Below are 11,287 nucleotides of genomic sequence, written 5' to 3'. Positions count from 1 at the left end.
AAACTCAGCAAAGATCGTTCTTGCTCTGGCTTTAACTTCTGGATATTCGGCCGCGGTGCCACAACGGAATGAATGGCTTCGCTTGCATCTTTTCTCCGCCGCCATTACTGAACTACAACTCAAACTAGCGCACAACATCAACATCATCGTTCTCAGCCACTCCCTCTGTTCGCTGATCGGACCGGTAAAAATTTGTTCAGAGAAAATCTAAGAATATGCCGCAGTCCCAGACGGAGTACTGAAGGAAAATGAAAATTGAGCGGAAGTACGTAGTAGGGCGAAGCCAGGCTAGTTGTAAATGCCCACGAATATTAGACTTGGTTGGGTGTGCAAATTAGCCTAGAAATCTAGACGCACCCTAGCGGCAGAAAATGTATTTTGCCGCGAGTGTAGTCTAGCAACTCTCGGTAGACCTGAGAGCTGGAAAAACCAAACTCTGGTCAGACCAATCACAGCGTGTGTAGAGTCGGTGGGCGGGCTTAACATAATGATGGCACGTCACAGAGTTGCGGAGGTTCTGCGTGCTACTCGTAAACGAAGAAGCTGACGAACAGCGGCCTTTTGAATCGGCTTTGGCCGTGACTCTGGAAGACTTGGAGATAAGCTTTTCTTTGAGAAAGGAACAAAGAACAGCACTGAAGTCATTCTTAAGAAAAGAAGATATGTTCGAAGTTTTGCCTACCGGATACGGCTAAAGTCTATCAACTAATGTTAGCTCGGCTTCACCTTCTTCTTTGCTCAGGTTGGTTGTGGCGCTCATGGCGCTATTTAATTGCGTGCAGAGGGAATTTGAAAGACAACCGTTTATCCCGCCCCTCAGATTGAGCCCTGTCAAAGGTGAGTTTCCAGACCCAACATCTTGATGTGGTCTGGCTTGTCAGGCTATATGCAAATGTGAAATCTGTAAAAAAATCAAATTAAAAAATAATTCCAACATCAACGTTTTTTCCCCCTTGATATCTCTGTTAATGTGTTTTTGTATTCATCAGCATTACTGCCCTTCTTATGGTCATAAATATGGAGATAAATATCTGTTTCACATGATACCAATCAGCATCTGGGAACAGAACTATTGGTTAAGTGAACCGATATTTATCATATGTTCAACATGTTCTTTTGTAGTTGTTTGTGGAATATATTTGCATTTAGATACCAGTAAAATATTGTAAACTCCAAGTACAAGGTCTCCTTGATATCTTACATTTACAGTGTGGCCTTGTTAAGAACAAAACACATAAGAATCTAAACAATTTTAGAGTTTATTTGGGGGGGGACATTCAACACATTTCCATACAGTACACAATATAACTGCCACAGCTTTACATTCATCACAGATTCAGACATTAATCTTCATTCTTGAAGGTGACGTGTAAATTACAAAAGGAATAAACATTTTTTTTGCAATTGCCCTCTATTCAGACAGAGCCAGCTAACAAAAATGTTCTAAAATATTTTGCTAACGTTTAAAAATAACGTTTTTATAGCTTAATGTTTTAAAAATGTTTTTTTCATTGTTATGTGAACATTAAGGGAACATTCAATTTAATCATTTTGCAAACATAACTGAATCAAGTAGTAAGATTTAAACAATTGTCCTAAATTAATGAACTAAAAACATTCTATGAACAATGTTTTTTTGTGAACATTATTAAAGTCAAGATAACTTTGTAAGAATGTTTCATTACTATAAGAATGTTCGTTCATAACTTTGAGAGAACCTTGCCACAACGTTATCTAATATTCTGAGAATGTTACCTGTTAGCGGAGCTGGTAATGCAAACATTTCTTACTTCATATCCAGACAAAAATGAAACTTCAGCTTAAAGTCCATGGAGCTTCAATGACACAGTATAAGCACAAAGCTGGTCTGTATTTCATTCCTTTGACCATGTTATACTAGATTATATTTAAAGCCTTCATAATTTAAACACACTAAATATAATCATTAACAGGTTCACTGGGGCTGTTATAGCTGCCGGTTCATTTGCATTGATAAAATATAGTCAATACCTAAAAAAGCCTTTCCTGGGCACTGTCTTACAGTACTGAAAAATGGAAGATATCGCTATGCAAGGCACTGTATAGTAACTGATATAAACATACACAAATATGATGGACAGACAGCAGAAGTGTAAAGCGACTGAACACAGACGCTACATTCCATAGCAAGGTGTAGACATTATAACAAAGGTGCTTATTATCTGAATGCACATCATTTTATATGACTAACACATTAGTGAGGCGCATCACTTGTTTCCCATAAAAAATGACTGTCAATTTGTTGTGTACACCCAGTCCGGTTTGCTGTTGCTTAACACTTGCAAAAGGCAAAGGCACAGGGTGCAAAAGTGGTCAAACAGGAGATAAACTGGTTTCTGTTGAACCTGCCTGTCATGACAAAGGTCAATTTGATGGTTTCAGATAGAGGGCATCGACATCTGTAAATGTCTCTGAACAGCAAATATGAATAAAACAATGCCTCATTTTAAAACATTGAACATACTTCATGAACCCAGCTGACATAAATATAGCGCGCAAAAGTTTGAGGGTGGTAGGATTTTTGAATGCATAGTCTCTTATACTCACAAAGGCATTCCTTTGATCAAAAATACAGAAAAACAAACATATTGTGAAATAGTTACAATTTAAAATAGCTGTTTTCTATTTTAATATATTTTAAAATGCTGCTCAAGAAACATTTCTTATTATCATCAATGTTGAAAACAGTTGTGCTGCTTAATATTTTTGTATAAACCGTGATATGTTTTTTTTCAGGATTGTTTGATGAGTGGAAAGTTTAAACGAACAGCATTTATTTGAAGTAAAAACTATTTTTAAAACATTTTAAATGTCTTTACTGTCACTTTTGATCAATTGCATTCCTGCTGAATCAAAGTATTAATTTCTTTAAAAAGTTAAAAAAATTAATTAAAAAAACTGACCCCAAAAAGTAGTGTATATTTGACATATATGTATGTATGTGTGTGTGTGTGTATATATATATATATATTTATTGGTGGCCAAAATTATTAGAACACCTGACAGATCTGAAAATATTTACCTTTTTTGGTCTGGTCAAAACATGATTTAATTTCATAATGTTCATGAAACATGCAGATGGTTGCTCTGGATAAAAATATTATGACACACTTCATCTGATATGTGTTGTATATCAGATGAAGTGTGTCATAATATTTTTATCCACTTTTAACTTTAATATTTTAATATTAAAGTTAATATTAAAATAATTAACTATTAATTTTAAATATATTTATTTTAAACTGATATTAAATATTAATATGTAATATTAAAGTTAATGTTTTAATATTAAAGTTAATACATACATGCATACGTACGTACATACATACGTACATGTGAACCTACATACGTAAGTAGTCATACATACATACGTACATAATGCATACGTAATGCATACATAATGCATACGTATATGTATGTACATGTGTACATACATGTACGTAGTCATACATACATACATACATACATACAAACATACATACATACATACATACATACATACATACGTACATACATACATACGTACATACATGCGTACATACGTACAGTCATACATACGTACATACATAATGCGTACATACATACATACATACATACATACGTACATAAAGCATACATACGTACATAAAGCATACATACATACATACATACATACACATACATACATAAAGCATACATACATACATAATGCACGTACATGCATAGGATGGCTTTATTCTATGGTTTATAAAGCATAATCATGATTTTGTAGATATTTCATTAGTTTTATGGTTATTGTAATGGCCAATTCAAGAAAAACAACTGAAACCTCTTAAATATGCCAAGTGTTCAAATAATTTTGGCCACTATATATTATATCATATATTTTGTGTGTGTGTGTGTGTCAAATATATATACATATATAATATTAAAAGTATGTATAGGTACACAGACTATATTAGTTCTTAGCAGATTGTCATAGCTGTAGTCAGTGCACTAATAAATACTACACTGTATACATCGCCAATCAGTATAAAATAAGAGTATTTGTTTGTGAGTCTGCTGAAAGTCATTAAAATACTTGTATAACATGCATGACCACAGTCTGTGGTACAAATGGTGCTGGGCACATTTTATTTTATCTCTATTTCAACATTTAGGTGAGAGTATAATTAGCAAATTCATCCATTAAAACGTAGAAGTGAAAGATTGTGTGCGAACAGAACACGTTGATATATATTCACACCCAGTCCAGGAGAAAAGGGTGAGGCTGGCTGTTGAAACAGAGAAATCAAATCATTTGATAAATCAATTTGTTTTGTGATAGAGTGAGGTTGCTTTTGTTCATTTTTGAAAATATAACTCCACTTCCCATTTTTTTTTCATTTCAACTCTCGTGTCATTTTTTCTCATTCCTCAAGCATGCAGTGTAACATCTTTTCATTTAAATATGCAAAGCCATCATCTATAACATTTACAAAAAATATTCTCTATACATCATTAATCTATGCTGAAACTAGCACAACAAAGATTAAAAAAGGCAATTCATAACAAGAATGACCAGATTTGTCAGGAAATAATCCAGTACCTGAGAGCAGGCTGTCGCTGCTGGAGTCTTACAGACACTAACCGAAGGTTTTGCATTGCACTGTGGGAGGAGAGCTCCACTATAAGGCAGGAAGGTCATCAGAGTGTGGTGAGGTTTTCTGCCAGGTAATATAGGCTGTATCCGTTACATATGATACAGCAGAGGTTACAAAGGGAGGACAGCATGTGGTACAGCCACAGCCGACCACTCAGCTTTTTATACTTGTGGTCCGTCTCGCAGAGCTTGGCGTAGGCTTCCCGATTGGACGAGAGTCCGATGTCCTGACCCAATCCACAGGCCTGCTCAATCAGGTGCATGTCCGCCATTATTTCCGAGGTCATCTGACCGAACCACTGGGCATTTACTGCCGCCACAGTCACACACACAAAATAAATGAAGATCTGGGGAGAAACCAGAAAGCTGGAGTCAAGAGAGAGTCCGTCACCTTACATAAAGGTGAGTTTACCCAAAAATCATTACTTATTCACCATCATGTCTTCCATTTGTCAAAAAAGAACATATTTTGAAGAATGTGCTGGCCGCGCTTTTACATGCAATGAATGGACACAAAAAGGACACAATAGCATCATAAAAGTACTGAATGAGAGTAGACTTTTATGGTTTCAGAAGAATATACTGTGGCACACAATAGCTTTGTGTGAGAACCAGAATTTAAATCTTAACCTTGAATTTAATTGAGATGCTCGATTCATGAATTATTGTCAATCATTCTTATGACTTTTAGTCAATAAATCAGCTGAGACGGTTCACAAAACAAATGATCTGTTAATGAATTCAGTTTAAGTGTCGAAGATTCAATCACAGCGGTTTTCGGCTCACTAGAAGGGAAGATTATCAATGATGTGCTGTGTCACTCATAATTTTTTAAGACATACAACGATCAGGCATAACATTATGACCTAATATTGTATTGGTCCCCCTTTTGCTGCTAAAACAGCCCTGACCCGTCGAGGCATGGACTCCACTAGACCCCTAAAGGTGTGCTGTGGTATCTGGCACCAATATGTTAGTAGCAGATCCTTTAAGTCCTGTAAGTTGCGAGGTGCGGCCTACATGGATCACACTTGTTTGTTCAGCACATCCCACTGATGCTCGATTGAATTGAGATCTGGGGAATTTGAAGGCCAAGTCAACACATCAAACTCGTGTTCCTTAAACCATTCCTGAACCATTTTTGCTTTGTGGCAGGGCGCATTATCCTGCTGAAAGAGGCCACAGCCACCAGGGAATACTGTTTCCATGAAAGGGTGTACATGGTCTGCAACAATGCTTAGGTAGGTGGTACGTGTCAAAGTAACATCCACATGGATGGCAGGACCCAAGGTTTCCCAGCAGGACATTGCCCAAAGCATCATCGCCGGCTTGCCTTCTTTCCATAGTGCATCCTGGTGCCATGTTTTCCCCAGGTAAGCAACGCACACGCACCTGGCCATCCACGTGACGTAAAAGAAAAAGTGATTCATCAGACCAGGCCACCTTTTTCCATTGCTCCGTTGTCCAGGTCTGATGCTCAATTTGGAAATCACATTTTTTCTGCTTCTAACACATCAACTTTGAGGACAAAATGGTGGCGTGATGAGGAGATAATCTGTGTTATTCACTTCACCAGTCATAATGTTATGCCTGATCGGTGTATATAAATATCATGCTCAAGTCTATGGTGATCTTGTGTCCTTTCTGAAGCTTAAACGCTGCAGTCGCCATTTATTGTAATTAAATGGATAAAAGTGACAAGCACATTTTTCAAAATATCTTCTTTTTTTGTTCCAAAGAAGAAAGGAAGTCATACATGTTTGGAATGCCATTCATCATTTTTGGATGAACTATTTAAGTAACATCTTTTCACATATCTGGGATCATTTTGTTCTGAATACCTGGAAGGCCTCTTTGTCATCCAGCATGTTGCTGGGATGGTACATGGCAAAGATGGCGAGGTTGAAGAAAGCGCAGGCTGAGCCGATATGCAGGTAAAACGGGAAAAGCCGGCTCTGGATGAAGCCAAATGTGTGTCGGTTTAGATGGTTGTCCATCACAAAGCCTGAGCAAAATAAAAATCAAGTGAATATTATAAATCTTGTTTATATTTGCATAAATGTATTCATGTATAAATCTACCCATGTGAAAAGGAAGTACACTTAGCTTGCTTTTAAAAAGAGTACTTATTACAGAAATCATATCCTTTCAGAGAGTATACTTAAAGCTGCTGTCCGTAACTTTTTTTGTGTTCAAGATTTACAAAAATGTACAACATGAATCTATTTTCCAACCCGTGTTTTTGTCTTACCCTGAATCATTATGGTACACTTATAATAAGTGTTTATATTGGGTCTATTTCAGACCGGTCTGGTAGGAACCGCTGCGGAGGAGCACAGTCCCTGCGTGACTCGCCATAGACATAAACAGAGAGAAGTAGTTCCGGCTGCAATGTTCTTCCGCGAGACGCATGCGGTTCTGTTTGTTAACCGCTAGAGCGCAAAAAATTACGGACTGCAGCTTTAAGTGTAAACTGAATGTAATGTTTTAAGACACTTGACTGCATATTATTTACAATTAAATAATTTTGTTTGGTTTAAAAGGTGCACTGTGTAAATTTTAGCAGCATCTAGCGGTAAGGTTGCGAATTGCAACCGCCCACCGCTCCCTTTCGAAGCACATAAAAAAGCTACGGTGGCCAACACAGGACAAAGATGTCGTCGTCTGAGACAGTAGGGAGTAGCTAGCGCTCTGTAGAGAAGTTTGTCCGTTTGGGGCTACTGTAGAAACATGGGGCGCAAAATGGCGACTTCACTGTAAGGGGACCCGCGGTTTATGTAGATCGAAATTACTCATTCTTAGGTAATAAAAACATAACGGTTCATTATGTAAGGTCTTTATACACCACTGAAAACATAGTTATGTATATTATATTGCATTTCTGTCAACGGAATCTCATAAATATTACACACTGCACCTTTAAATGTATATTAAATGCAATTAGCTGAACTTTAGAGTGCTTTATGATCCACTTAAGTTGGACTTAAGTACATCTTTGTGTAATTTCATAATTACTTCTACTGTCTTTGAAATTATTGCAATTTAGTCAATTTAAAATATTTTAAACTTGAAACATAATATTGAATAGCATAGTCAACATATAAAAATAAGTGTACTTCTTCAAAGCACTAAAAATAAAGCAATGATTCAAAATGTAAAACTCTAAAGTAAAACTTTTAATTTGACTATTACAAAGTGCATTATTTATTAATCTATTTTTAAGTGTGTTAAGAAACAGTCATGAAAGTGTACTCTCTTTAAGTATCTAAGTGGCCTTTTATTTCCTTAATAAATTAAACAGTGAAAAAAGAAACAGTGGCCACACCTACCCGATATGAAGGTGACCCATATCTGCATTCCCCAGAAGGTGGAGAGAAACATGAGGTGAAGGAGTTTAGCAGTGACGGGAGGCTCTCTGTCTGTAGACATTGTCACGGGCACACTATCGTCTTTCACCCCCCTCACTCACTGTCTCTGTGATGTTTAAAAGGTGTGATGCCAAAATGTTAGTTTTTTGTAAGACAGTATGTATTTTACAAGTCTTAAATCATGTACTTGACACTCAGCACAAAACTATGGAAGCTTGTTTCTGCCACAGAATAAAAAAAAACTGATGTTTTTTGTTTTGTTTTGTGTCATTACATTGTTTAGAGCATAAGGAAAAAAAATGGAAAAATATTTTTTTTTGCAAAATTATATTTTGTTCATATGTTATGCCATGTCCTCTGTAGAGGACTGTATATTTTTCATAAAAAGACATGAATAGACATGAATAAGCAAAAACAATGGGATTTTTTTTAATCACCAATCAATTTTTAGGTTGCAGTATTTTTTTTTATTTCAAACTTTGTATAAAGATTATTCTCAATTATGTTATGAAAGATATAACAGAATGATTTGATATATCATTTTGATTTATGCAATATGTGTGTGTAAAATGGAGGGGTTTCCCATTATACATTTTATGATATAATTTATCTTCCTATTCACTGAAATAAATGCCCTGTATCGTAACAGAATGTCATATTTTGATTTGAAACCGGGTAACATTTTCCTGAGATGTTGATTTATGACAGACAATTAAAAAAGTTGTCCGATTTAAATGATAATTACAAAAGATTATCATATTTCCATAAGTGTTAAATTTGATCACTAAATTAATGTCAGTCATTTTTAAAGTCCAATGAGAGGCAGTTGTCATTGTGAAACTTCCAAACAGTATCCCTGAAAAGCCATGAATGTGCTCTTTACATGACATCCAGACTTAAAACTGACATTTATGGTGTCAGAAATTCATTTAAAAAATATATATATAATGTCCACTACAGAGGATGACCAACGTACTATTTCTTGGTCCCAGGGGGTTAAAAACGTCTTTTTCCTCAGAGAATTTGACTTTATAACTCACATTGCGAGTCACAATTCTGAGAAAAAAGTCAGAATTGCAACATATAACGTTAAACTCGCAAATGCCAGATGTAAACTCGCAATTGTGAGATTAAAAAGTCGCAATTTCCTTTTTAAATGTTTTATTCTGTGACGGAAACAAGCTTGCATACAAAACACACTCTGCGTTGGAAACAAAAGAGGTGGAGGCGCTCACCTTTCACCCACATGAGTAACAGAGCATACAATAATGGAACAAACTTTCTTAAAATAATATCTGCCAGTGCCATCTAATATAAATCATATCAGGCACACGCACTGTGAAAGGTAAAACAACTTAAAGGGATCGTTCAACCCCTCCAAATGAAAATTGTCACCTCACTAAATTATTCCACCTAACCCAGAATGACAACCCCAGTCACCATTCACTTCGATTGCATAGAAATGTACGCCAAGAAAGTGAAGGGTAGCCTAACTGAGGCTTTCAACCTGCCTACATGTTTTGCGTTCCATAATGAGGGTAAATAACTGGCACATGTTGAGTGAGCTGTCCCTTTAAGAATCGTGAGAGTGTACTGCACTGCTTGTGCTCTTTTATTGTGCAAAGGCTGATTCACTAACGCCATGTCCAGAATGAAGGCTGTCTCAAAACCTACTGAGCTCGCTGCCTACCTAGACTGCAGTTTCGGTTCGTTCCGAGCATGCACGCATAAACGCGTCTATATGACCCAACAGTGCTGAATATGTAGGCGGCTCACTAGTTGTTGAGACACAGCCATGGTGTCCAAAAACCTCCAATGCTTCCGATTAAGCACCGCGACTCTTTCCAACTGAGGGAAATCCCTTAATTTTTGAACTGGCACCAATTTGACAGTACAAGACATACAAGCTCTCGCAGCACGTACTTTTTGTTGCGTCATGTGGAAGCTACAGCTGTAGGGTTATGAAAGGCTGGATATCATTACAGCTACATGCTGTCACCATGATGTCGATCTACTTACCGGACGATCACCCGTCACTATGTAAATCGTCGCTGGCCGGTTGCGGGTCACGGTGGGTAGAACACCATAAATGTACGATAAAGGAGGAACCGGTCTGCAGCTGTAGTAACTCTCGTACTGGCCAATGGGCGGGGTTTACGCGATCGGAGTGGTTTGATGGGCGTGGTTTGTGTATGTTCTCGTTATTGCTGGGCGTAGTTTTGTATACTGGAGGGCGTGCTTTATACGGATGCTTTTGGTAATTCTTGATTAAGGATCAGGATTTTACACACACACACCTTAAGCTATGGTGACATTCCATAGACTTCTATTGTTTTATATACAGCTAGTTATAGCCAAACAAAAAATGTACTGCATTTTGAAAAACAAACAAACATAAAAAAAACTCTAAAATCCTAAAACAAAACTAAAAACTAAACACCTAAAAGCTACATTAAAGGGTTAGTTCACCCAAAAATGAAAATTATGTCATTAATTACTTACCCTCATGTCGTTCGACACCCGTAAGACCTTTGTTCATCTTCGGAACACAAATTAAGATATTTTAGTTGAAATCCGATGGCTCAGAAAGGCCTCCACTGGCAGCAATGTAATTTGCACTCACAAGACCCATAAAAGGTACTAAAGACGTCGTTACGAAGTCCATCTCACTACAGTGGTTCTACAATAACTTTATGAAGCGACGAGAATAGTTTTTGTGCGCAAAAAAATAAAATAAAATAACGACTTTATTCAACAGGTGCTTGTCTTCCATCTAGGCCTCTGATGTGAACTCACAAAGCACATAGGCGGCATTCTGACACATGACCCAGAAGCGAGGAGCTTTGTTTACAAACAGAGGAAGACGCGCCATTTCTAAGCCAAGGGGGTAATCCAGCACCCGGAAAGCATACCTTCCATAGGGGCAGCCATTGATAACCTAGCCATCACCTGCTGTTAGCATCCCATTGACTCCCATTCATTTTGGTGTCACTTTGACAGCGAATGACTTTGCAACTTAGGCATTTAAAGACTCCATTTGTCCATTGTTTATTTCTAAAGAAACACGACAATGTATAAAAGGCTCCATTACCTTGTAGCTTACACTATCGACACATAGAAGCTGTTTTTGTAAAAAATAGGCTAACGATTGCGTCATAACCACGCGACTCTCGCCGTGCAGTAGATAAATTACCGTATAGACAGGAGGAGAAGCTCGCAGGCAATCTTTTACTATCTATGAGGCATTCGGGGGGACGTG

General features: G+C 37.1%; 1 protein-coding gene across 1 annotated transcript; it reads right to left on the bottom strand.

Annotated features, from left to right (window-relative positions):
- Positions 1–4,126: 4,126 nt before the first annotated feature.
- On the bottom strand, positions 4,127–10,166 carry LOC307135333 (transmembrane protein 205). Its single transcript, XM_079831685.1, has 4 exons — positions 10,048–10,166; positions 7,990–8,134; positions 6,502–6,665; positions 4,127–5,007 (listed from the first exon to the last, which is right to left on the bottom strand). The coding sequence occupies exons 2-4, from the start codon at positions 8,087–8,089 to the stop codon at positions 4,705–4,707; spliced, it is 567 nt and encodes a 188-aa protein (XP_079687811.1). The 5' UTR covers positions 8,090–8,134; positions 10,048–10,166; the 3' UTR covers positions 4,127–4,704.
- Between the last annotated feature and the right edge of the window lie 1,121 nt (positions 10,167–11,287).

The sequence above is a fragment of the Gobio gobio genome (genome assembly GCF_949357685.1).
Source record: "Gobio gobio genome assembly, chromosome: 12".
In the NCBI taxonomy this organism is placed as follows: Eukaryota; Metazoa; Chordata; class Actinopteri; order Cypriniformes; family Gobionidae; genus Gobio; species Gobio gobio.
This window is presented reverse-complemented; position numbering and strand designations above follow the sequence as displayed.

What these genes read in the sequence shown, in the direction of transcription:
- LOC307135333 (XM_079831685.1), bottom strand. Translation starts at nt 8,089, where the DNA reads ATGTCTACAGACAGAGAGCCTCCCGTCACTGCTAAACTCCTTCACCTC. An exon ending in ATGGGTCACCTTCATATCGG is followed by an intron (nt 6,666 to 7,989) that starts GTAGGTGTGGCC and finishes TATTTTGCTCAG; the next exon opens with GCTTTGTGATGGACAACCAT. An exon ending in ATGACAAAGAGGCCTTCCAG is followed by an intron (nt 5,008 to 6,501) that starts GTATTCAGAACA and finishes GTTTCTCCCCAG; the next exon opens with ATCTTCATTTATTTTGTGTG.